Source organism: Mobula birostris, chromosome 2 (assembly GCF_030028105.1).
Source record: "Mobula birostris isolate sMobBir1 chromosome 2, sMobBir1.hap1, whole genome shotgun sequence".
Lineage (NCBI taxonomy): Eukaryota > Metazoa > Chordata > Chondrichthyes > Myliobatiformes > Myliobatidae > Mobula > Mobula birostris.
In genome coordinates this window covers 135,009,940-135,037,242 of record NC_092371.1, presented here as the reverse complement: position 1 = coordinate 135,037,242, position 27,303 = coordinate 135,009,940, and the positions used below count along the sequence as shown (strand labels likewise).

Genomic DNA, 27,303 nt, shown 5'->3' with positions numbered 1-27,303 from the left:
ACTACACAGTCCATTGGCATCAGCACATTCTCATTCAACCCCTGCTTTGCTTTCTTTAGACATCAGAGGCTTTTTGCTGACGTGATCCTCAACCATGAAGATCAGGGAGTTCTGACCCAGTGTTTAATGTCCAGAGTTCTTGTTGATCCTTTGATAATGGGGTCCTCTGATTAAAACTGTGCTTTGCTTCATATAATTAATGGGTTACTTCATTGTGGTCCTGATCCTTTGAAATTGGGGGAGTTTTGATTCTGTTCTTGCTTTGCGATGGGCTAGTTAATGTGGATCTAATCCATCAATTTCAGGGAGTAATGCATTCTATTTCCTTGTGTTTGCATTCTATTTTATGTTCAGTTGGTAATCAGAATGCCCAGTCCGTCCGTGAATTCGGCAGAGTATTATTCCTCATTCTCAATGACTCCCTTTGAAAATTGTGAATTGGTGTTTAATTTTGCTTCACCCCTCATCAGTGTGATTTTACTTTTGGAATAGGATTTAAGGGGCTGGCTGCACTGAAGGACCATTATCCCAGTATGTGCACAAATCCTTAGAAAAAGAGGAGAGAAGCTTGGACCTGATCTTGGCACAATTTACAGGGGCAAAAGAATATTGTTATTAGTAGTCAAAGTAAATAGTTCATTACTGCAAACTTGTGGATGCCTTGCTAGCAACAGCCCCTTTTCAAAAGCTGAATGTTGCTAAAGTAAATGCAGAAAGTAAATTAAATCAGGCATTTGGAAGTAGCCATTCACTAAAGTATAACTGACTTAATGCATTACTCTTAAAATGCTTAATTTTAGTTGGTAAATGTTTCGGACAGCTGAAAAAAAACTGAATGTGTGGGGAAGATAGCAAATTGATGCAGAGTTGAGGAAGGAATGGAGAGTCATAGATGAGTTTGGCCCATTATGTCCATGCTGGTTTGTTTGCACATCTACTGAAAACTCATTTGCCTGCATGTTATGTATCCTTTTATGTTTTGCCTATTTAGTGTCTGTCTGAATAGACACTAAATAGACGTTGATGTTCTGGAGCATGTTGATATTAAGGGAGAGGAGGTGTTGGAGTTGTTAAAATACATTAGGACGGATAAGTCCCCGGGGCCTGACGGAATATTCCCCAGGCTGCTCCACGAGGCGAGGGAAGAGATTGCTGAGCCTCTGGCTAGGATCTTTATGTCCTCGTTGTCCACGGGAATGGTACCAGAGGATTGGAGGGAGGCGAATTGTTGTTCCCTTGTTCAAAAAAGGTAGTAGGGATAGTCCGGGTAATTATAGACCTGTGAGCCTTAAGTCTGTGGTGGGAAAGCTGTTGGAAAAGATTCTTAGAGATGGGCATTTAGAGATTTATGGTCTGATCAGGGACAGTCAGCATGGCTTTGTGAAGGGCAGATCGTGTCTAACAAGCCTGATAGAGTTCTTTGAGGAGGTAACCAGGCGTATAGATGAGGGTAGTGCAGTGGATGTGATCTATATGGATTTTAGTAAGGCATTTGACAAGGTTCCACACGGTAGGCTTATTCAGAAAGTCAGAAGGCATGGGATCCAGGGAAGTTTGGCCAGGTGGATTCAGAATTAGCTTGCCTGCAGAAGACAGAGAGTGGTGGTGGAGGGAGTACATTCAGATTGGAGGATTGTGACTAGTGGTGTCCCACAAGGATCTGTTCTGGAACCTCTACTTTTCATGATTTTTCTTAACGACCTGGATGTGGGGGTAGAAGGGTGGTTTGGCAAGTTTGCAGACGACACAAAGGTTGGTGGTGTTCTGATAGTGTAGAGGATTGTCAAAGATTGCAGAGAGACATTGATAGGATGCAGGAGTGGGCTGAGATGTGGCAGATGGAGTTCAACCCGGAGAAGTGTGAGGTGGTACACTTTGGAAGGACAAACTCCAAGGCAGAGTACAAAGTAAATGGCAGGATACTTGGTAGTGTGGAGGAGCAGAGAGATCTGGGGGTACATGTGCACAGATCCCTGAAAGTTGCCTCACAGGTGGATAGGGTAGTTAAGAAAGCTTATGGGGTGTTAGCTTTCATAAGTTGAGGGATAGAGTTTAAGAGTCGCGATGTAATGATGCAGCTCTATAAAACTCTGGTTAGGCCACACTTGGAGTACTGTGTCCAGTTCTGGTCGCCTCACTATAGGAAGGATGTGGAAGCATTGGAAAGGGTACAGAGGAGATTTACCAGGATGCTGCCTGGTTTAGAGAGTATGCGTTATTATCAGAGATTAAGGGAGCTAGGGCTTTACTCTTTGGAGAGAAGGAGGATGAGAGGAGACATGATAGAGGTGTACAAGATAATAAGAGGAATAGATAGAGTGGATAGCCAGCGCCTCTTCCCCAGGGCACCACTGCTCAATACAAGAGGACATGGCTTTAAGGTAAGGGGTGGGAGGTTCAAGGGGGATATTAGAGGAAGTTTTTTTACTCAGAGAGTGGTTGGTGCGTAGAATGCACTGCCTGAGTCAGTGGTGGAGGCAGTTACACTAGTGAAGTTTAAGAGACTACTAGACAGGTATATGGAGGAATTTAAGGTGGGGGGTTATATGGGAGGCAAGGTTTGAGGGTCGGCACAACATTGTGGGCTGAAGGGCCTGTATTGTGCTGTACTATTCTATGTTCTAAATGCCTGTGAGATATAGTGTATCTGGTTCCAGTATCACTTCTGACAATATGTTTTAGTTAGCAACCAATTAGGGTGCTTAAAAACAAAACTAACTTTCTGATCCCCTTTAAAACTCCTTCTCATCTGAACCCACAAATTCATTTTACGATCTTGTCTATCTACGTCTACCTCAATCTTATGTCACTCCCTCAGCCTCCTTTGCTCCAGCGAAAACGAACTCAGACTGTGCTATTACTCCCCATAACTGAAGTTCTGTACTCGAGGAAATGTCCTGGTGTGTCTCCCCTGTACTCTCTCTAGCAGAATGACATTCATCCTATAGTGTGACCAGAACTGCACATGTTGCTCCCAAGTATGGCTTAACTATTTCTAAAGTTAGAAAGTGATTGGAATGAGAGGGGCCTCCGATAGAATATATGGCAAAGTCTATTTTGGATGGTGTTGGTGTAGGTTATATACAATGTATTATATAATGCTCAAGAAAGGGACACTTGAAATGACAGTGTGGCCTTGTGTTTGATGTTCTAAGATGAGACCCGAAGCTATTACAGTTATTTTCAAATCAAACTGCTGAGTAGATAATCCACCTTACCTTCCTCTTAAAAAGCCCAACATCACAAAAGATAATCTCTCAAGTGATATCAAGAATTGTATCAGGCACAGTAATAGGACAGATATTGTGGGACCAGACTTTATACCAGTGGTAATACTGAAGAGTTTGGGCTTAGACCAAACTATGTTTCATATGAAGCTGTTCGTGTACACACAGATACAAAATTGGCATCTGCCTAACAATGTGTCAGATTTTAAAAGCACTTTTTCTTGAAGTAGGACAAATCCAATCGGGTAATCGACACAGAATCAGTTTAACTTTCAGTCATCAGCAGAATGATGGGAAATATTATCCCAGTCATGAAGAATTTAGTCCCAAAATTATGAGAGGTTAGATGGAATGATTCTTTCCCATAGAAGGCAAGATGAGGGCATTGTATAAAGTAATTAACAGGAGCTTTATAGGAGATCTCAGAGGGTGGGCCAGTGAGCCAGTTTCTGAGCTCTGATTCTGACGACTCAGTATGGGAATGTGGCAGCAATCTGTACTCGTGTTCCACCTTGGCATCAGTCCTCCACAGTGGCTGCTTATGCAAGGCATTTTCCAGTCATTGACAAATATGAAAAGCATTTAGACCAGGCAACCCAGCTTCTTGACTTGTGGCAGCTGTTAACAGAGCACAATGATGGTGGCTTGGGGTTGAGATATCTTCTTCTGTCCTTAAAGCAGCAGATCCATTGAAGCCATGTTATTGTGGAATAATTATCAAAATGGATAATTTATCATTTACTTAATGCAAAGAAATGTTATTTGTGAAATGAAAGTATTTGTCACATTTACAAAAGTGAATTTACTGCAGATGTTGGAAATCTGAAATAAGGCAAGAACACTGGAAACCAATTCTAGCCGCCTACGTCATATCACTGTACTTCCATCACAATCGGAAGAATTTAGGAAGAAAAGAAGCAGAAAAAAATGTGGGGTGGTAAACAAAAGAGCACAGTCTACATGAGCTTTGGAAAAGCTATTTTCAAGATCCCATTTGGAAAAACTGGATCCAAATGGTTAGAGCCCATGTGATGAAGCCAAGGTTGACAAATTGGATCCAAATTTGGCTTGCCAAGTGGCAGAGAATTATGATGGAGTGTTGCTTTTGTGATAGGAAGCCTGTTTTGATCAGTGGTGTTATTAGCGGAGCTGGTGCTAGGACCCTCATTGTTTGTTAACAATGTAGTTGTTAATATTTGGAGACGCAATTAGAAACCTGGGTAACATAAAACTTGATATTTTAGATAGTGAGGATATTAATCTAAGGCTTCAGAAAGGTATTGATTATCTGGCACTTTTGGTAGAACAATGACAGATGGAATTTAATCCTGATTTAAGTATGAAGTGATGCAGTTTAGAAGATCAGATAGGGGTAGGGTCTGACAGAATATCGGGAACATTGAGTTCTTGGCATACAAATCCAAAGATTCCTAAAGTCGCCCACACAACTTGATTGGTGGGGGTAAAGAAGTCATCTGGGGTGCTAGCTGGAGTATGTAAGAGTGAGAGGCATAGATTGAGTGTGCACAGTCCTTTCCCAGGGTTGGAGGATCAAGAACTAGAAGGCATAGGTTTAAGTTAAAAGGGGAGCGATTTCATAGGAACCTGAAGGATTATTATTTCACTGAGAGAATTTTCAGTATTTGGAATAAGCGGCCAAAGGAAGTGATTGGGGCAGGTATATTAACAGCATTTAAAATGCACTTGGTGAGATATATGGATAGCATAAGTTCAGAGAGATGTGGGCAAATGAGATTTGCTCAGATGGGAACCTGTTTGGATTTCTGTGCTGTTCAACTCCATGAAAAGGACGTTGCCTGGGAACAGAGAATGATTGGGCTGCGTTTAATTTTCTTGGAGCAGAGACGACTGAGTAGAGTCCAGATAAAGGTGTAAATAATTATGTGGGGCAAAGAGAAGGTGATCAGTCTTAAACTTTTCCTTGTAGTAGAGGTATCTATAACCAGAGGGCATAAATTTAACGTTGGGGTTTAGAGGCAATATAAGCAGGGTTTTTTTTCACTTAGTGGTTGCAATTTGGAATTCATTGCCTGAGAGGGTAGTGGAGGCAGAGACTCTTATGGCATTTAACAAGTATCCAGATAGATTTGGCATTAGTTTATTATTGTCACATGTATTGAGATGCATTGAAAAGCGTGTCTTGTGTATTAATACAGATCAAACCATTACTCATTATGTGTATCGAAATAGAACAAGATAAAACAGTAACAGAATGCAGAATAAAATGTAACAACTACAGAGAGTGCAGTGCAGGTAAATAATGAGTGTAAGATCATAATGACAAACTTGAGAAAACCTGCAGAGTCCTGACGAAGGGTCTTGGCCTGAAACGTTGACTGTACCTCTTCCTATAGATACTGCCTGGCCTGCTGTGTTCTACCAGCATTTTGTGTGTGTTGCTTGAATTTCCAGCATCTGCAGATCTCGTGGTTGCGTTTTTAAAACCTGTAGATGTTGGAAATTCAAAGTAACATGCTCAATATGCTGGAGGAACTCAGCAGGCCAGGCAGCACCAATGGAAAAGAATGAACAGTTGACGTTTCGGGCCGAGACCCTTCCTCAGGACTGAGTCCTGAGGAAAGTTCACATTGAAGGAGATTATGAGGTCAAGAGTCCATCTTAACATACAATGGAACCATTCAGTAGTTTTATAACAGTTGGGTAGAAGCTAACCTTGAACTGGATGAGCATTTGAGTTGCAAGAGCATAGAAGGTACAAGAACAAGTGCTGGTAAGTGGGATTAACATAGATAGCTACTTGATATTTGCCACAAAAAATGTTTTGTATCTGTTGTATGACTCTAACAAAAGTAAGTCAGGGAGAGGAATGTAATTAATCTAACTGTGGCACCTCTCCTCCACAGGAACCACTGACTGATGGAGACCGAATTAAGTAAGTCTGTTTCTATTATGTTGTTTGCAGTTTCCATGGACTAATGGTGTGGTGAATTGTTAGAATGAGTCGTTAACAGCTAGAAGTTTCCATTTAGCTGTATAATATAGGATTCCTTTTCTTTAATTATTTAATCATTTTTCTTTTATCCAAATGCTCTAATTCACGTATTTTATGTTATATTTGAAGTAGTTCTGGATAGTGGTGTTTCTTCACATCAACCTATTTAGGTATAATGTTTAATTATTCCTTTAATGATCTTGGATTCAGTCTTAAAGTCTCTACACAGCTGCCATAAGGTGCCACAGCAGGAGAATGGGAAACCATCTGGACAACACCATTCTTTGTGCCCTTGCTGCAATCTTGACATTGTTCCCAAAGTATGCTGCCCAGGAATTTCCCTTCAATGTATTAAAATTGCACCAGCAAAGGAAGACACCAGATGCCATTTTATACTCTTGTTAGAACAGAGAAGGTTAACCAGAGAACTGATCAAAAGGTTTAAAAATTCTGAATGGTTTTGATAGGATAAATGATGAAAAACTATTTCAGAACAATGGCAATAGTTCTGGTAAAGAGAATGAAAGGCTACATTGATAAGTCTCATCATGTGAACTGCAGTGGTCGGGAAGAAGGTCCTCCATTGTCTTCTCGGGAAATCAGGAATGGCTTTCAATATAAATGCTAGTCATTATACTAATGCCCATTCTTGAATTAAATGCTATTATTGTTTTGATTCCAGTACAATCATATGTTGTTAATGCATTTTGTAATTGTTGTTTGCATCCAACTCCATCAGTAATGAGCATAATGCACAGGAGAAGGCTGAGGCATTTGCACTGGTATGGACAGCACCCATATAAAAGCACCCTTGGTCTGCTGCTGCAAAACAAATGCTCTCTATTTCTCAATTATTGGGTCACCAGACATTTTAATATGCAGGAAACAGAAATAGAGGAATGGGTTGTAATGCCTGTTAAGCTTCAATCACCTATCAATGAGATTTTACCTTAACATCACTTTTCTGTACTGAGCATTTCTCTCTCTTGCCATACTTGAACTTTCTTGACATACTTGTCCCTATCTTCTTAGCAGTAGCACCAGTCGTGACCAAACATGGGACCAAAACTCTCCCACTGCACAAAGAAATTCATTCAAAGCATAGAATAGCTATTACCCCAAAACTTTTCTACCCCTTGGTGGTACCAGCTGAACCCCCTTATCTCTTACAATTATCAGCCCAGGCACATTATTAAGGAAAAAGGAGACATCGGGTTTGTAAGTAGGAAAACACTACCCACCGGTATCTCATCTTAATGATGTGCATTCAATTTTGAGGAAAAACATTAGTCAATAAGAGGGAAAACAGTCCATTACCACATTCCAACCTGGAACAGTCCATTACCACATTCCAACTTGACACCATCTTGCCTTCAAACTTCCATTTATTTTGACATGTACCAAGGCGGAATTGTAATTAACTCTTTCCTTACAAGGTTTATTATCACTAGCATGTCATGAAATTTGTTGTTTTCTGGCTGCAGTATAGTGCAAAACAAGATTTACCATGAGTTACAGTTTAAAGAAAATGAAACTGAGAAAGTGTTCATGGGTTCAGGAACTGTACAGGAATCTGATGGCAGAGGAGAAGCCAAAATGTTGAGTGTGGGTCTTCAGACTCTTGTATCTCCTTCCTGATTGTAGTAAAGCAAAGAGGGTATGTCCTGGATGGCGAGGGTCTTTAATGATGAATGCTACCTTCTTGAGGCACTGCCTTTTGAACCTGGGTACTTGGAGCCGAGAAGCAGCAGTGCAAGTTGTTTTATCCGGGCTTCTATATATTCGGTCTCCATAACTTTCCAAAGACATGACATATTCTCAGTGACCAAATGGCCTGTTGTGTGATGAAGGAAAAGGAAAAAAAAGATCTGATATCTGTTACCTTTTGGGTGAAGAAATATCCTCTCATTTCAGTGGCTGACCTCATAATTTGAAATTCTGACCACTGATTCTAGACACCCCAGTCAAGCTGGGGATGTAAATGCAGCATAAGTCGGGTTGGCATCATCCCTGCATCTGCCGTCGTCAATCTGCCTCTCTACCAGAGGACTTTAGGTTCAGACCCAAGGAATAATTGTCAAACACAATCTACTTAAAAATACATACTGTTTATTAGCAAACTTGCGTCTCAGTTGACTAAACAGAGTCCCTGCTCAGAGAACTTGGGCAAATCTGCAAATCAAGTGAGCACCCAAGTACAGTCTGGGGCTGCTGTTATACATCCGTTATTGCATGCATACATACTCTGATAAGGATACACAGAGCAGCTTTCTCATGCAACAAACACTTCTTTGTTCATACATTATTCTCACAGCACGACTTGTCTAGCTGCCAATAAGTCAGTTAGGTTTTAGCCCTTTTAATTCTGCATATAATTCCTCACCGTCTTACTCTCCAAACATGAGAGGGCATAGACTAAGACTGCTGAATTTCTTTTCAGAAATTTCAGGAGTCTTTCACTGCACTCTTGGGTAGAGTGACCAGACCTTTTCACATTTCCAGGCGCGGTTTCTCTGATTGTCCCAATGGAGCATTTCTACCCTTGTACACAAATCCCGTTGCAGTAAAAGTCAATAGATAATTTGCTGTCTTAACATGCAGCTGCAGTAAACAATTAACTTTCATTGATCCATTGTCAAAAACACCTTTCAAGCTCTCACCATTGGGGGAAGAAAGTTCTATTTTCTGCTGCTGAAGTGGGTAATTTCGTAATTTTTTCATATAATATTCCATCTTTTTTGTTTTTACCATTTATTTAACCTATCTATATCCTCAAAACCATTTTACTTTACATAGTCATAATGCCATCCAGCTTTGTGTCATAATTGTAGAGAGGTACAGTATGCAACCTGAGTCCATGACAGTTATCAATCACCCAATTGCTTAAGTCCTATATAAATCCAGTTTGGTACTCTCTCCACGTTGTCACCAACCAGTTCCACCACTCACCACTCACCTACACAACCTGCAATGGCCAACGAACCCACCAGCCTGATATTGTTTCAAAGTGGGAAGAAACTGGAGCACTTGGACGTAGCCCACAATCATGGGAAGCAAATGTAATCTCCACATAATACCAAATTAAAACAGAAAGAACCTGAAATACTTGGGTCAGACTATATAAGTAGGAAGAGAAGTAGATAACATTTCAGGTTAAAAAAAATTTGCTCTGTTTCTTTTCCCACAGACAATGATCTGATAAGTATTTTCAGCTTTTTAAGTTTTTCTCTGATCTCCAGATTACAGACCCAGACATGCCTGAGGTCAGTAATGATCCTGATCCAGCTTTTGGCTTTCGAGCTCTGTTTTGCAACTTTAATACTTCGGGAGGGAAAAATCAGGAAATAATATTGTATGTGGGTTTGGACTGTGTGCCTTGGCTTGATATCCCTTTTATCCGTTTAGGGTCCCTAGTGATGGGTGCTGCTTTCCTGTGACAATGTTTTGTGTAGATGTGTCAGTGGTGGGGAGGGCTTTACCCGTGATGGACTGGGCCATATCCACTATTTTTGTAGGATTTTCAGTTCAATGGCATTGGTGTTTCTGTACCAGGCTGTGATGCAGCCATTTAATATACTCTCCACCACACACCTATAGAAGTTTGTCAAAGTTTTAGATATCACGCAGAATCTGCACAAACTCCTAAGGAAGTAACGGCTCTACCTTGCTTTCTTCATAATTGTACTTGTGTGCTGGGTCCAAAACAGGTCGTCCAAAATAATAACACCTTGGAATTTAGTTACTAAACCTTGCCACCTCTGAAACTTTGAGGAGTAGCTCATGGACCTCTTGGTTTCCTTCCCCTGAAGTCAATAATCAGCTCCTCCGTCTTGCTGACATTGAGTAAGATGTTCGTGTTCTGGAATCACTCAGCCAGATTTTCAGTCTCCCTCCTATGTGCTGATTCATTATCACCTTTGATTCAGCCAAAAACAGTAGTATCATCAGCATCTTGTATATGGCATTGCAGCTGTGCTTAGCCACACAGTCATAAGTGTAAAGCGACTAGAGCAAGGGATGAAGCACACAGCTTTGTGGTGCACATATGCCGATGAAGATCATGGAGGAGATGTTGCCACTCTGAACTGACTGGGGTCTGCAAGTGAGGAAATCCAGGATCCAATTGCACAAAGAGATATTGAGGCCGAGGTCTTGGAGCTTATTGATTAGTTTAATTTTTAAGGCAGAAATAGATAAATATTTGAAAGTTCAAGGAATTGGGTATTATGAGGAACAGGCACAGTAAGAGTTGAGGCCAGCAGAAATCAACCTTGATAAGAATAAAAATTGGGTCAAGCTTGAAGGACTTGGTGATGTACTATTTCTTGTTTACTTTAAACCTCTGCCCCTCGGTGTGACAAGAAGTGAAAGGATTCTCATAGTCTACCTTGGATTTTACTGCTGTGCCACTACCATACCCATAAATATGGGAGAAGAGCTCAATGTGCCAGTGACAAACATTATAGTAGTAGCTACAGACCCATTTGCTGGATGGAACTTGCCAACCTGGCTTGTAGGTTTTGCCAAGGTCTCTTTTGATACTAAACTGGCTTTGTTGGCAGTGTCCCTCTTGTTATGAAGTTGTGCAGCACAGAAATGGATCCTTCATCCTCTACATCCATGATAACCTTTTTGCCTGTCTCCAATCCATTTGCCTGCCTTAGCAATACTGATTTTCTGAAGCTTGCTTAATGCTTTCACTCAGATGGACCTCTGCCTTCCTCTTTTATTGGCTAAATCTTGAGTTGGTCATGGATTACAGAATTTGAGAGAGGATCTCGTGATAGGTGCTTCATGGATTTCAGTATCATTGTCTGCTTTTTCTTTCAACCAGTTTCTTCAAAATCTCAAGCATACAAGAGATCCTGCAAATGCTGGTCATTTTGATCAATGTACACAAAATGCTGATGCAACTCATTGGGTCAGGCAGCGTCTCTGGAAGGAAATAAACAGTCACTTGTTTGGGCAGGTGACATAGGAACAGAATTAGGTCATTCACCCATTGAGTCTGCACTGCCATTCCATTATGGCTGATTTATTATCCCTCTCTACCCCATTCTTCTGCCATCTCCCTGTAACCTTGGACACCCTTATTAATCAAGAACCTAGCAACTTCTGCTTTAAATATACCCAATGACTTGGCCTCCACAGCTGCCTGTGATAGTGAATTCTACAGATCCTCTGGTGAAAAGCCATTTTATAGGCATTCTACAAATCCGTTCTCTTGGGATAACCTGATTTTCCAAATCTACCTGCATATTGAAATCCCCCATGGCTATCATAACATTGCCCTTTTTACATGCCTTTTCTATTTCCCATGGTAATTTGTACTCCACATCCTGGCTACTGTTGGAAGGCCTATGTATAACTCCTACCAGGGTCTTGTTACGCTTGCAGTTTTAAAGTAAAACTGGGGAAACTCCTATCTGCTCTAACTAATGAACCCATTATCACCACTGCATTCCTGTTCTCCTCCCCCCTTTCTGAGCCACAGAGCCAGACTCCGTTTTAGAGAACTTGTCTCCATGGCTTTTGGAGTAGTCAGCAAGAGAACTGAAGCCTTGAACCTAATGGGCAGACATGCTTGTGCTCAGTGACAGTAACTGCTTGTTCCAAACATGTGAAATAAATTTACCAAAGATGTGGTAGGTTTTCGAGAAAGTTCTCAATACCAAGGCTGGCCAAAAATGTGCATTTCCCTGAGCACATTGAATTCTGACTACATATTCTAAGCTAGTTAACTGACTTCAAAGTTCCTATTATGCAAGTGTTAATTACAGTCCCTGGGCAGGCAGAGGTAGCTTTTAGAAGGCTGATTGAAAATTACTTTTTGTCATCTTTCATCCCTTACCTCTGAAAATTAGTTCATCATTTCATCATAAAATGTATCTCACTCTGCTCGAAAAGGTGAGGTTTTATCACCAGAAGTGCCTGGCCTGATGTTTATTTTGGGTATTGATTGACCTGGATTCTGCCATTTGATTCCGCAAGGAATTTAATGAAAGTCATTGCCCTGTGGGTTTAAACCCATTGACAACATTTTCCAATCATGTGCTGTCTATCATTCGGATGATGTTTTGTTCAGCTTTAAATAAAGCATCGTAATGCTAAATTATCTTTGAAGTCCCAGATGTGTGTATAGGTCTTTTGAAAATACAATGGAACATAACCAGAAGTGAACAATGAATTGATCAGGACCTAAAAGGAAGAAACCCGAATGTCTGATAGATTTGCATTGCCCAGAAATGTAATGTGTTTATATTGTGGGATACACAAAAAAAAAAGTCATGAGTGACTTTTAAGCTCAACAGTTTACCTACTGGCAATGTAAAGCAATGTTTTTAGTTATTGTATATTAAAAATGATCAGTTTTTATTTATCCACTGCTCATCTTTTCCATCCTATTGCCTTTAAACTGAGTGGCTTACTAGGGCAGTTGAGAGACAGTTATCATCAGTCATGCAAAAGAATTATCTGGGATTACATAGCTGACTGTTTTTTTTTAGTAAATCAGATGGCTTTATGTCAACCTGTGGTTTCATGTTCACCATCTTTGTATCTTGTTTTTATTTAATTACCAAGTTGCATGGATTGAAATTCATGTTACCTGTCCAGACCTTTTTTTTACCCCTGTGTTGATCCAGACCTCTCTACATGTTCAATAACTTGAGCTTGCTTCACTGGTGTGGATTTCTTCTCTCCCAGTATTATTTGCAATCCATTTGTAGCCTTATTATTTAAGTAGATTAACAAGTTATCAGATTGATGAATTTTCAGAACTTAGAGGAAGTATGAAGCTCCAGTTTTGAACTAAGGTTTCAAAAGTTGAAGTATAATATTGATTAACATGCACTATGAATTGAGATAGAATCGGGATCAGATTTATTATCATTAATTTGTATAATGTGAAGTTTGTTGTTGTTTTGTGGCAGTTGTATAGTTCAAAGACACAAAATTACTATACGAACATAAGAAATAGAAGCAGAAGTAGGACATCCGGCCCATCGAGCCTGCCCTCCCATTCAATAAGATCATGGCTAATCTGTCCGTAAACCCAGCTCCATCTACCTGCCTTTTCCCCATAACCCTTAATTCCCCTATTATGTACAAATCTATCTAATTGTATCTTAAATATATTTAGTGAAGAAGCCTCAACTGCTTCCCTGGGCAGAGAATTCCACAGATTCACCACTCTCTGGGACAAATAGTTTCTCCTCATCCCTGTCCTAAATCTTCTCCGCTGAATCTTGAGGCAGTGTCCCCTAGTTCTCATCTCATCTACCAATGGAAACAACTTTCCTACTTCTATCTTATCTATCCCTTTCAAAATTTTGTATGTTTCCATAAGATCCCCTCTCATTCTTCTGAATTCCATAGAATATTGTCCCAGGTGACTCATTTTCTCTGGTGAACCTCCTCTGCCCTGCTGCCAAAGCCAGTGTATCCTTCCTCAAGTATGGAGACCAGAACTGCACACAGTACTCTAGGTGCAGCCTGTATAGTTGCAGCATGACCTCCCTGCTCTTGAATTCAGTCCCTCTAGTAATGAAGGAATAATGAGGTACTGTCCACATATTCATGGACCATTCAGGAACGTAATGACGGAAGGGAAAATGGTGGTCCTGAATTATTGAGTATAGGTTTTCAAGCTCCTGTACCACCTTCCCAATGGTAGTAATGAGAAGAGGGCATGTCCCTTATTGTAAAGGTCCTTAGTGATGTGTAGTGCCACCTTTGAGGCACTGCCTATTGAAAATGTCCTCGACAATGGGGAAGGTTGTGCCCTTGATGGAGCTGGCAAAGTCTATAATTCTCTGCAGCCTCTTGTGATCTTGTGCACTGGACCCTCCATACCATGTAGTGAATGCTCCCTATCATATGTTCTTAGAAATTTGTAAGTGTCCTTGGCAACATACAGAACCTCCTCAAGCTCCTAATGAAGTAATAGCCATAGGTACTCCTTCTTCACGATCGAATTGATATGTTGAGCCCAGGATAGATCCTTTGCAATATTGCCAGGAACATGAAACTGCTCACCCTTTCTACCGCTGTCCATCTATATGTGTCCTCCTGACTTCCCCTTCCTGAAGTTCACAATCAGTTTCTTGGTCTTGCTGACGTTGAAGGTAAGGTTGTTGTAGCGACACCACTGATCTCCTGTTTACTTCCTGGTTGTCATCTGAAATTCTACCAACAAAAGTAGTGTTCTCTGCAAATTTATCAATGACATTTGAGCTGTGCTTAACCACACAGTCCTGACTGTAGAGACTGCAGCGACAGTCCTTGTGGTATGGCTGTGTTGATTGTCAGCACGGAGGAAATGTTATTATTAATCTGCACTGACTGTGATCTCCTGATAAGGAAGTCAATGATCCAGTTGCTAGAGAGGTTTTAAAGCTTGGTGATAAGTACTGAGGGGATGATGGTGTTAACACTGATCTGTAATCAATAAACAGCAGCCTGATATACAGTTTGCAGTTTTCTAGGTGCTCCAAAGCCAAATGGAGAGTTGGTGAAATTGCGTCCACTTTAGATCTGTTGCAGGCGTAGGCAAATTGCAGTGGGTGCAGGTCCTTGCACAGGCAGAGTTAATTCTAGCCATAACCAAACTCTTGAAGCACATCATTATGGTAGAATAGCATCTCTGAACGCATAACATGTAGAGCTGCAGCAGCAGAAGACCACATACATACACTCATTGGCCACTTTATTAGGTGCAGGAGGTACCTAATAGAGTGGCCACTGAGTTTATATTCCAAAAGTTAGGCAGAATCTTTTGTCATCAACTGGACTCATTAACTGTTGGCCTTTTACAGATGCTGCCTGTGCTTTTTGTTTCCAACATTTTTATTTCATTTTCACATTTGCAGTAGGTTGCTTTAATGTAAAATAAAAAAGTGATCAACTAGCGTAGTTAAGTTTGATTTTTAAAAGTAGGTTGTAGTTTATTTTAAATTGGAGAAGAATGACAAGTCCTTGAGCAGAGCAGAAGTATGATGGCAGAATCTTAGATTTACATCACATTTAATTATCAATGTGTAGATTCCAGTTATACAGTTATTAGAGTCTTACAATACGAAAACAGGCCCCACAGCCCATCTGCAGCCTAATGTCTTGGCAATTCAGGTGCTTATCTAATTGCTTGAATATTGAGTGTGCTTGCTTCCATCACCCACTCAGGCAGTGCTTCCCGATTTAAACACATTCTCAACCTCTGTCCATACCCCACTCCCTGCCCCTTGTGCTAAAACTGTGCCCTCTCATTTGCTGTTGGATAAACTTTATGCCAACTTTGCTCCTTCTAATTTAATAGACCTTTTTGTTGCTTTGGTCCTTTGAAAATAAACTCAGTCTCTGAAATGCACTATCCCAGGCTATATTCAGATGAATTTTTCCTGTACCATCTGAAGGATAGTCATGTTCTTCTTTTAGAGTGGTGGCAAGAACTGCATGCAATGCACTATTTATGACCTAACCAATGCTTAATAATGCTGTATCATAAACTTCCTGCTGAGTATTCTATGCTCTGGTTAATGGAAGCTGGTATACCATATACCTCTTCGACCATTATATTCACCCTTGTTGCCATGTTCAAGAACCATTGGACATGTTCCTCTGTTCCTTAATTCTTCCTTGGGCTCTACTATTTATTGTGTATGTCCTTTCCTTGTTAGTCTCTCATTCACCAGGATTAAATTCTGTCCACTTTAGATCTGCTGCTAACTGATCAATATCTTCCTGTAACCTAAGATGATCATCCTCACTATCAACAACACCACTAATTTTCTTGTCATCTGCAAATATCCTAATCATATTTCATTTCTAAATCTCCCTAGATTCATATCTAAATTGTTAATGCATATGGCAGTCAGGGTCTCAGTGTCTATCCCCATTACATGCCACTGGTCTCAGGCTTCCAGTCACAAAAATAATGTTTAATCATTGCCCTCTGTTTCCTACCACCAAGACAATGTTGGATCCAAATTGCTAATCATAGGCAAACCCTACCCACCATTGAGCACATTTACATGGAGTACTGCCAAAGTAAGCAGCATCCATCAAAGAACCCCACCACCTGGGCCATACCCTCTTCTTGCTCCAACCATCAGGCAGGAAGTACAAAATCCTTAGGTGTCACCAGGAACCACCACATTCAGGGACTGTTATTACTGCACAAACATCAGGCTCTTGAACTAGTGTGGACAACTTCATTCACCACAACTCTGAACTGATTCTACAACCTACAGACTCACTTTCACGGACTCTTTGCAACTCATGTTCTCAGTAGCCTGTTTATTTTCACAATTTGTCACCTTTTACACTTTGGTTGTTTATCAGTCTTTGTTTACATATAACTTTTCATAAATTTCTATTGTATTTCATTTTTCCCCCTGTAAATACCTGCAAGGAAATGAATCTCAAGATAGTATATGATAATGTATACATACTTGGATAATAAATTTACTTTGAACATCAAAAGCCCTGCCCTCAAGAACATCTTTTATTACCTCTTTGAAGAATGTAATGAAAGGATGGCTGCCATTGGGAGCTGAACGTCCAAGGATATACGGTGTATCAGAAAGGTAGGTTAGTAGGCAGAGGGGTGGTGTGGCTCTCTCGTATAAGAAATAATAAATCATTAGAAAGGAATGACATAGGATGGAAAGGTGCAGAGTCTCTATGGGCTGAGTTAAGAAATGGCAAGGGTAAAAGGACCTTAATGGCAGTTGTATCCAGGCCTCCAAACAGCAGCCAGGATGTGGATTACAAATTACAGCAGGAGATAGAAAAGGCATGTCAGAAGGGTAATGTCATGATAATTGTTGGGGATTTTATGACGAAAGTGGATTGAGAAAACCAGGTCAGTACTGGACCTCAAAAGAGCGAAATTGTAGACTGTCTAAGGGATGGCTTTTTAGAAGAGCTTGTTGTTGAGCCCAGTAGGGGATTGGGTGTTGTGCACTGATCAGGAGTTGATGAGAGGTTAAGGTTAAGGAATCCTTAGGGAACTGTGATCACAATATGATCGAGTTCACTTTGAAATGTGGGAAGGAGAAACTAATTTCCAATGTGTCAGTATTTCAGTGGAATAAAAGAAATTACAATGGCTTGAGAGGGGAACCAATTAAGGTTGACTGGAAAGGGGCACGAGCAGGAAGGACAGCAGAGCAGCAATGGCTGGAGTTTCTGCGAAAAATGAGGGAAGTGCAAAACAGATATTTCAAAAAATAAGAAATTTTTTGAATGGAAGAAGGATACTACCATGGCTGACAAGTGAAGTCAGAGCCAAAGTAAAAGCAAAAGAGAGGGCATACAATGAAGCTGAAGCTAGTGGGAAGGTAGAGGATTGGGAAGCTCTTAAAAACTTGCAGAAGGAAACTAAGAAGGTCATTTGGAAGGAAAAGATGGATTATGAAGCTGGCGACGAATATCAAAGAAGATATTAAAAACTTTTTAAGTATATAAAGGGTAAAAGAGTTGAGGGTAGATAAAGAACCAATAGAAAATGACACAGGAGATATTGTAATGAGAGATGCAGACATGGCAGAGGAACTGAATTTGTATTTTGCATCACTCTTCACAGTGGAAGACATCTGCAGTGTACTGGATATTCAAGAGTGTTAGGGAAGTGAAGTATGTGCAGTGAAAATTAAGACTAAGAAGGTGCTCAGGAAGCTTAATGGTCTGAGGGTGGATAAGTCTCTTGGACCTGATGGAATGCACCCTCGGGTTCTGAAGGAAGTAGCTGGAGAGATTGCAGAGGCATTAACAATGATCTTTCAAGAATTGATAGATTCTGGCATTGTACCAGATGATTGGAAAATTGCAAATGTTACTCTGCTATTTAAAAAGGGGAGGAGGTAGCAGAAAGGGAACTATGGACCTGTCAGCCTGACATCAGTGGTTGGAAAGTTGTTGGAATCGAGTGTTAGGGATGAGATTACAGAATACCTGGAGGCATATGACAAGATAGGCAGAACTCAGCATGGTTTCCTGAAAGGAAAATCTTGCCTGACTAACCAACTGCAATTATTTGAGAAAATTACAAACAGGGTAGACAAAGGAGATGCAGTGGATGTGGTGTACTTGGATTTTCAGAAGGCATTTGACAAGGTGCCACACATGAGGCTGCTTAGTAAGATAAGAGCCCATGGAATTACAGGGAACTTACTATCATGGGTGGAACATTGGTTGATTGGCAGAAAGAGTGGGAATAAAGGGATCCTATTCTGGCTGCTTGCTGGTTACCAGTGGAGTTCCATAGGGGTTGGTGTTAGGACTGCTGCTTTTTACGATGTATGTCAATGATTTGGACTATGACGTTGATGGGTTTGCAGCTAAATTTGCTGATGATACAAAGATAGGGGGAGGAGCGGGTGGTGTTGAGGAAACAGAGAGCCTGCAGAGAGACTTGGATAGTTTAGGGGAATGGGCAATGAAGTGGCAAATGAAATATAATGTTGGAAAGTGTACGTTCATACACTTTGGTGGAAGAAATAAATGGGCAGACTATTATTTACACAGAACAGAATGTTGCGTCGACCCTTAAACCCTGCCTCCCATATAACCCCCCCACCTTAAATTCCTTCATATACCTGTCTAGTAGTCTCTTAAATTTCACTAGTGTATCTGCCTCCACCACTGGCTCAGGCAGTGCATTCCACGCACCAACCACTGAGTGAAAAACCTTCCTCTAATATCCTCCTTGAACTTCCCACCCCTTACCTTAAAGCCTTGTCCTCTTGTATTGAGCAGTGGTGCCCTGGGGAAGAGGCGCTGGCTATCCACTCTATCTATTCCTCTTATTATCTTGTACACCTCTATCATGTCTCCTCTCATCCTCCTTCTATCCAAAGAGTAAAGCCCTAGCTCCCTTAATCTCTGATCATAATGCATACTTTCTAAACCAGGCAGCATCCTGATAAATCTCCTCTGTACCCTTTCCAATGCTTCCACATCCTTCCTATAGTGAGGCGACCAGAACTGGACACAGTACTCCAAGTGTGGCCTAACCAGAGTTTTATAGAGCTGCATCATTACATCGCGACTCTTAAACTCTATCCCTCGACTTATGAAAGCTAACACCCCATAAGCTTTCTTAACTACCCTATCCACCTGCGAGGCAACTTTCAGGGATCTGTGGACATGTACCCCGAGATCCCTCTGCTCCTCCACACTACCAAGTATCCTGCCATTTACTTTGTACTCTGCCTTGGAGTTTGTCCTTCCAAAGTGTACCACTTCACACTTCTCCAGGTTGAACTCCATCTGCCACTTCTCAGCCCACTCCTGCATCCTATCAATGTCTCTCTGCAATCTTTGACAGTCCTCTACACTATCCACACCACAAACCTTTGTGTCATCTGCCCCCACATCCAGGTCGTTAATAAAAATCACGAAAAGTAGAGGTCCCAGAACAGATCCTTGTTGGATACCACTAGTCACAATCCTCCAATCTGAATGTACTCCCTCCACCACCACTCTCTGCCTTCTGCAGGCAAGCCAATTCTGAATCCACCTGGCCAAACTTCCCTGGATCCCATGCCTTCTGACTTTCTGAATAAGCCTACCGTGTGGAACCTTGTCAAATGCCTTACTTAAATCCATGTAGATCACACCCACTGCACTACCCTCATCTATATGCCTGGTCACCTCCTCAAAGAACTCCATCAGGCTTGTTAGACATGATCTGCTCTTCACAAAGCCATGCTGACTGTCCCTGATCAGACCATGATTTTCTAAATGCCTATAGATCCTATCTCTAAGAATCTTTTCCAACAGCTTTCCCACCACAGACGCAAGGCTCACTGGTTTATAATTACCCAGACTATCCCTACTACCTTTTTTGAACAAGGGGACAACATTCGCCTCCCTCCAATCCTCCGGTACCATTCCCGTCGACAACAAGGACATAAAGATCCTAGCTAGAACATCAGCAATCTCCTCTCGCCTCGTGGAGCAGCCTGGGGAATATTCCGTCAGGCTCCGGGGACTTATCTGTCCTAATGTATTTTAACAACTCCAACACCTCCTCTCCCTTAATATCAACCTCACTCATATTGTCCTCACCGTCATCAAGTTCCCTCTCATTAGTGAATACTGAAGAGAAGTATTCATTGAGGACTTCGCTCACTTCCACAGCCTCCAGGCACATCTTCCCACCTTTATCTCTAATCGGTCCTACCTTCACTCCTGTCATCCTTTTTTTCCCTCACATAACTGAAGAATGCCTTGGGGTTTTCCTTTACCCTACTCGCCAAGGCCTTCTCATGCCCCTTTCTTGCTCTTCTCAGCCCCTTCTTAAACTCCTTTCTTACTTCCCTATATTCCTCAATAAACCTATCTGATCCTTGCTTCCTAAACCTCATGTATGCTGCCTTCTTCCACCTGACTAGATTTTCCACCTCACTTGTCACCCATGGTTCCTTCACCCTACCATTCTTTATCTTCCTCACCGGGACAAATTTATCCCCAACATCCCGCAAGAGATCTCTAGACATCAACCACATGTCCATAGTACATTTCCCTGCAAAAACATCATCCCAATTCACACCCGCAAGTTCTAGCCTCATAGCCTCATAATTTGCCTTTCCCCAATTAAAAATTTTCCTGTCTTCTCTGATTCTGTCCTTTTCCATGATAATGCTAAAGGCCAGGGAGCGATGGTCACTGTCCCCCAGATGCTCACCCACTGAGAGATCTGTGACCTGACCTGGTTCATGACCTAGTACTAAATCTAGTATGGCATTCCCCCTGGTCGGCCTGTCCACATACTGTGACAGGAATCTGTCCTGGACACACTTAAACTCTGCCCTATCTAAACCTTTGGAACTAATCAGGTGCCAATCAATATTAGGGAAGTTAAAGTCACCCATGATAACAACCCTGTTATTTTTGCCCCTTTCCAAAATCTGCCTCCCAGTCTGCTCCTCTGTATCTCTGCTGCTACCAGGGTGCCTATAGAATACCCCCAATAGAGTAACTGCTCCCTTCCTGTTCCTGACTTCCACCCATATTGACTCAAAAGAGGATCCTGCTACATTACCCACCCTCTCTGTAGCTGTAATAGTATCCCTGACCAGTAATGCCACCCCTCCTTCCCTTTTTCTGCCCTCTCTATCCCTTTTAAAGCACTGAAATCCAGGAATATTGAGAATCCATTCCTGCCCTGGTGCCAGCCAAGTCTCTGTAATGGCCACTACATCATAATTCCATGTATGTATCCAAGCTCTCAGTTCATCACCTTTGTTCCTGATGCTTCTTGCATTGAGGTACACACATTTCAGCCCTTCTACCTTACTGTCTTTACACCATTTATTCTGCTTCTCTTTCCTCAAAGCCTCTCTGTATGTTAGATCTGGCTTTACTCCATGCACTTCTTTCACTGCTCTATCGCCCTGGGTCCCATCCCCCTTGCAAATTAGTTTAAACCCTCCCGAACCATGCTAGCAAACCTACCTGCAAGGATATTGCTCCCCCTGGAGTTCAGGTGCAACCCATCCAATCTGTACAGGTCTCACCTTCCCCAGAAGAGATCCCAATGATCCAAAAATCTAAAACCCTGCCCCAACTCCTCAGCCACACATTCAACTGCCATCTCCTCCAATTCTTACCATCACTATCACGTAGCACTGACAGTAATCCTGAGAATGCCACCCTTGAGGTCCTGTTCTTCAGGCTTCTGCCTAGTTCCCAAAACTCTCACTTCAGGACCTCATCCCTCTTCTTGCCTATGTCATTGGTACCAACATGTATCATGGCTTCTGGTTGCTTTCCCTCTCGTACCAGGATGTCATGCACCCAGTCAGAGACATCCCAGATCCTGGCACCCGGGAGATAACAAAGTATGCGGGTGTCCTTCTCACATCCACAAAATCTCCTGTCTGCTCCCGACTATAGAGTCTCCAATGACGACAGCTCTCCTCTTCTCTGTCCCATCCTTCTGCACCACAGGGTCAGATTCTATGCTGGAGGCCCTGCCACTGGGGCTCACACCTGGTCGGTCATCCCCATCAACAGTTTCCAGGACGGTATACTTATTATTCAGGGGAATGGCTACAGGGGTGTTCTGCACTACCTATCTACTCACACCTTTGCTTTTCCCCCCTCTGTCACCCAATGACCTGCTTCTGTCGTGGTTTCACAAATGACAAGGAAGTGCCAAAGATTCTTCAAGAAATGTTTAAACTTTAATTTGCAAAGTAAAGCTGAGACAGACAATGGACTACGCTGTGTAAGTCTGTCATTGACTGCTCATTTGTTGTTTTCACACAGCATTCTTTATAGCCCCCTTCTGTGTTAACAGCATTACTCTAGCTAATAAATCAATTACTCTTATCTCTCCTACTTGGCTACATTCATTTTTCTCGAGGGGTTAAAAGTACACAGGTTTCATTCAATGATTACATCCCAAATACCATAGTAATCCCACAGACTCAGTAACAGACACTTAATGCATAGTAAAGGTATGGTCAACATCTGAATAAACACCTAATATGCAATAAAAACACTTAAAATAAACACTTAGAAAACAGAATTAAAATGTTTTCTAATACTTCCAGCAGCCTAGATGTGACTACCTCCTTGTAGCTCTCATCTATGACAGCCTTATTCTCCCCTTTGAGTCAAAGGTCATCCAGCTGCTGCTCCAGGTTCCTTACACAGTCTTCCATATTGCCTAGCCATATGCTTTTCTGGCAGATGTAACTGCGGGAGAGGGGTGTTCCCCCAAGACTGCCACATCTCACATGAGAGGCACATCACCGTCTCAGAGGCATTGTAAAGCCTAACTGGGAGTAAGCTCCTCCTCTGCCTCTTCTCAAAACCCCACTCTTTCACTGGCCACTCCCTCTATTTGTTTGAGCTTTTCAAACTGTTTGGTCACCTGACCTCAATTGACCAATGAGCAGCTTTCTGCTGAGTCTGAGCTATTCAAATCTTGATTGACTTGATTGCACAGTCCAACTGCCAGACTCTCTCAAGTCAAATCTCCACTCCTTTGCTGGCCCGCTCACTCACTGACCGCTTTCCACATGAGCTACCCCTCTATTTATTTGTTTGAGCTTTCCAAACTGCTTGGTCACCTGACATTGATTGCCCAGTCAGCTGCTTTCTGCTGAGTCTGAGCTATTCAACTTTTGATTGTCTAATCAACTGCTTTCTGCTGAGCTATTCAAATCTTGATTGACTTGATTGCACAAACCAACTGCTAAAACTGCCAGAATCTCTCGAGTCAAAACCTCAAAGCTCCACTCACTCACTTAGATGGGGAGAGAATTCAAAATGCAGAGGTGCAAAGGGACTTGGGAGTCCTTGTGCTGGATACCCTAAAGGTTAACCTCCAGGTTGAGTTGGTGGTGAAGAAGGCAAAAGCAATGTTGGCATTCAGTTCTAGAGGTATAGAATATGAGAGCAAGGATGTGATGTTGAGGCTCTATAAGGCACTCGTGAGACCACACCTGGAGTAATGTGTGCAGTTTTGGGCTCCTTATTTTAGAAAGGATATACTTCATTGGAGAGGGTTCAGAAAAGATTCAAGAGAATGATTCCAGGAATGAAAGGGTTGTTGTATGAGGAATGTCTGGCAGCTCTTGGGCTGTATTCCCTGGAGTTCAGGAGAATGAGGGGGGGGTCTCATAGAAACATTCTGAATGCTAAAAAGCCCGAACAGATTAAATATGACAAAGTTATTTCCCATGGTATGGGAATCTAGGACAAGAGGGTATGACTTCAGGATTGAAGGACACCCATTTAGAACAGAAATGTGGTGAAATTACTTTAGTCAGAGGGTGGTAAATCTGTGGAATTTGTTGCCATGAGCGGCTGTGGAGGCCAAGTCATTGGGTGCATTTAAGGCAGAGATTGATAGGTTCTTGATTAGCCAGGGCATCAAAGGGTATAAGGAGAAGGCAGGGGAGTGGGGATGACTGGAAGAATTGGATCGGCCATGATTGAATGGCTGAGCAGATTCAATGGGCTGAATAGCCTACTTCTGCTCCTATATCTTATGGTCTTATGGCCTTATTCAAGACTGGTGATCCAGAACTGTGCAAGAAGTCCAGGCACGATCTGTGGAAGGCTATTTTAAGAGTGCAGTAACAATTCCGATTGAGGTTAGAGATGGAATTGGGTGTACATCAGCTCTGGCAGAGCTTGCAGGCCATTACTTCCTACAAAGCGAAACCTAACATGAACAGCTGTGATGCTTCACTGCCAGACGAATTCATCACCTCTTATGCATGCTTTGAAAGCAAGATTAAAACTACACCTGTGTGAATCCCTGCAGCATTTCGTGACCCTGTTAACTGGTGGGAGTGTTCAAGGGCATCTTCAATCTCTGCTGCAGATGGAGGTTCCCAACAGCTTCAAAAGGGTGACAATCATACCAGTGCCAAAGAAGAGCCGGACAAGTTGCCTCAGCCACTATTACCCAGTAAAACTCTCATTGGGCAGTTGGTCATGGTCAGAATCATCTCCTGCCTAAGCAAGGACCTGGACTTATTGCAATTTGCCTATTGCCACAATAGGTCTTCAGCAAATGCATTGTCACTGGGTTTTCACTTGGCCTTGGATCACCTAGACAATAGTAATAACCAAGTCAGGCTGCTGTTTATTCATCACACCTTAGCCCTCAACACAATCAAAGCCTCAGTTATAGTCAACAACCTGGTCTCTCTACCTCGCTCTGCAAGTGAATCCTTGATTTCCTCATGAGATGAGCATAATCTGTGCAGATCGGAACTAACATCTCCTTGTTGGCAGTGAACACAGTCATACCTCAAGGATGTGTGCTTAGCCCACTGCTCTATTCTCTTGATGCTCACAACTGTGTGACTAAGCACAACTCAAATGCCATCTATAAATTTGTAGATGACACAACTATTGTTGGCAGAATTTCAGATGGTGATAAGGAGGCGTATAGGAGCGAGATAGATCAGCTGATTGAGTGGTGTCACAATAACAGCCTTGTACTCAACATCAGTAAGACCAAGGGATTGATTTTGGATTCCAGGAAGGGGAAGTCCAGGGAACATGCACAAGTCCTCATTGATGGATCAGCAGTGGAAAGGGTGAGCGATTTCAAGTTCCTGGGTGTCAAAATCTCTGAACATCTATCCTGGGCCCAAAATGTTGATGCAATTACAAAAAAGCATGTCAGCAGGTATAATTCATTAGGAGTTTGAGGAGACTTGGTATGTCACCAAAGACACTCACAAATTTCTATGGATATATCGTGGAGAGCAGTTTAACTGGTTATATCACTGTCTTGTACGGATGGGCTACTGCATAGGATCAGAAAAAGCCATAGAAAGTTGTAAACTCAGCCAACTCCATCATGGGTACTAGCCTCTCTGGCATAGAGGACAACTTCAAAAGATGATGCCTCAAAAAGAAGGCATCCATAATTAAGGACCCCTTCACGCAGGACATGTCTTCTCATTGCTACCATCAAGAAGGAGCTACAGAATCCTGAAGACACACACGCACTGTTTCAGGAGCAGCTTCTTCCCCTCTGCCATCAGATTTCCGAATGGGCAATGAATTCCTGAACACTGTCTTACAACTGTTCCCCCCTCTTTTCACACTAATTTAATTCAATTTCTTAATATATACTTAAAATTTTAAAATTATGTTTTGCTGCTGCAAAACAACACATTTCATGGCATATGCCAGTGGTATTAAATCTGATTCTTATTCTGAAGATCTCTGTCATGGCCCCGATGTATTCCTCTGTCTTCCATAGTAACCTTTTAGCCCATTAAGACATCTAGTGCCTCCACTTTAATACTGTTCTGCTCTAAGATATTGTTCTTTCCACTGAATTCTCCAGCTACAATGCACGTTCCCTAGGTATATAAATGATACATTTATAAAGAATTATAACTGAGATGTATAAATGAGAATTTAAGTCCTCACCCAATTCCTGTGGCTTGACATATAGGTTGCCCCATTGTCTCTTATGAATCTCACTCTTTTTTTCCTTTTTATCCTTAATATGCCTGGCGATGATACTTCATGACCTGTCTCTACTCTTCTAATTTAACAAAATGTTATTGTACTGGCTTAATATACTGATATGCTGAAATGATCAGTACGGATAGCATGCGGAACAAAGTTTTTCCACTCTGTCTTGGTATGTGCATATGGCAATAACAAACCAGTATTGTTTCAATTACAGAGAAAATGCACTGCAGGCAGACAATAAGTGCAAGGACCATAATAAGGTAGATTGTGAAGTGAAGAGTCCATATCACTGCCATCCAGGATTCTCTGAACTTGCTGTCATTTCCTTTTACCTTATACTAGAGGTGAGTTCAAATGGATAGGAAGTGTTCTTGAACCTGGTGGTGTGTGCTTTCAGGCTTCTGGTCTGCTGATCAATAAGAGTGGAGAGGAGAAAATGTCCAGGGTGGCTGGGTCTTTGATTATGTTGGCTGATTTACCTAGGCAGAGGGAAGTGTTGACTGATAAGTGGAGGGGAGAGTGGTTTGACTGACGACTGTTGCAATACCAAGCTGTGATGCATCTGGATTGAATACTTTCTATGGTGCACTGATAAAAATTGGTGAGGTTCAACAGGGGCATGTCAATTTCCTAAGCCTCCTAAGATTCGAGAGGCACAGGAGCACTTTCTTGGGCATAGCACCTACATGATTGGACCAGGGCAGGCTATTGATAATAGGTACGCTTAGGAGCTTGAAACTCAATACCATCCAGCATTCTGAATTTGCTGTCATTTCCTTTCACCTTGACCAGAATACATGGGTCTTAACCTTTCACTATTTCACATTTAAATGCTTGCCAATTGTTGGTTGTAGAGCAGTCTCTCCCATATCCTGTCTAATGATATTGAAGTTGGCTTTTTGCCAACCAGGTTCTTTATTTCTGGATCAACTCAGAATTATGGCTGCTTTTTTAAAATGCTCTCCCACTGACATTCAAAGCATTTGCCAAACTACATTCTCTATGATTAAGCGCAGTATTTCCTCTTCTCTGAATGTACTCCCAGCATTCTTGCACAAAAATTCTCCTGGATGCACTTTGAAATTACCTCTTAACCTTTCACAATAGATTAGTCCCAGTAAGAGTGGGGGAGGTTGA

At 41.8% G+C, this 27,303-nt stretch overlaps 1 protein-coding gene across 3 annotated transcripts in view; it reads left to right on the top strand.

Annotated features, from left to right (window-relative positions):
• Positions 1 to 27,303, top strand: part of tjap1 (tight junction associated protein 1 (peripheral)) — a 182,766-nt gene that overhangs the window by 71,052 nt on the left and 84,411 nt on the right. For 2 of the 3 annotated variants that reach the window (XM_072248662.1, XM_072248671.1), the window contains one exon: positions 6,113 to 6,141. The exons of the other annotated variant lie outside the window; for it this stretch is intronic. In XM_072248662.1, the coding sequence (XP_072104763.1) occupies positions 6,113 to 6,141 (29 nt within the window). The remainder of the gene's footprint in view (positions 1 to 6,112; positions 6,142 to 27,303) is intronic. 3 annotated transcript variants of the gene reach the window in all.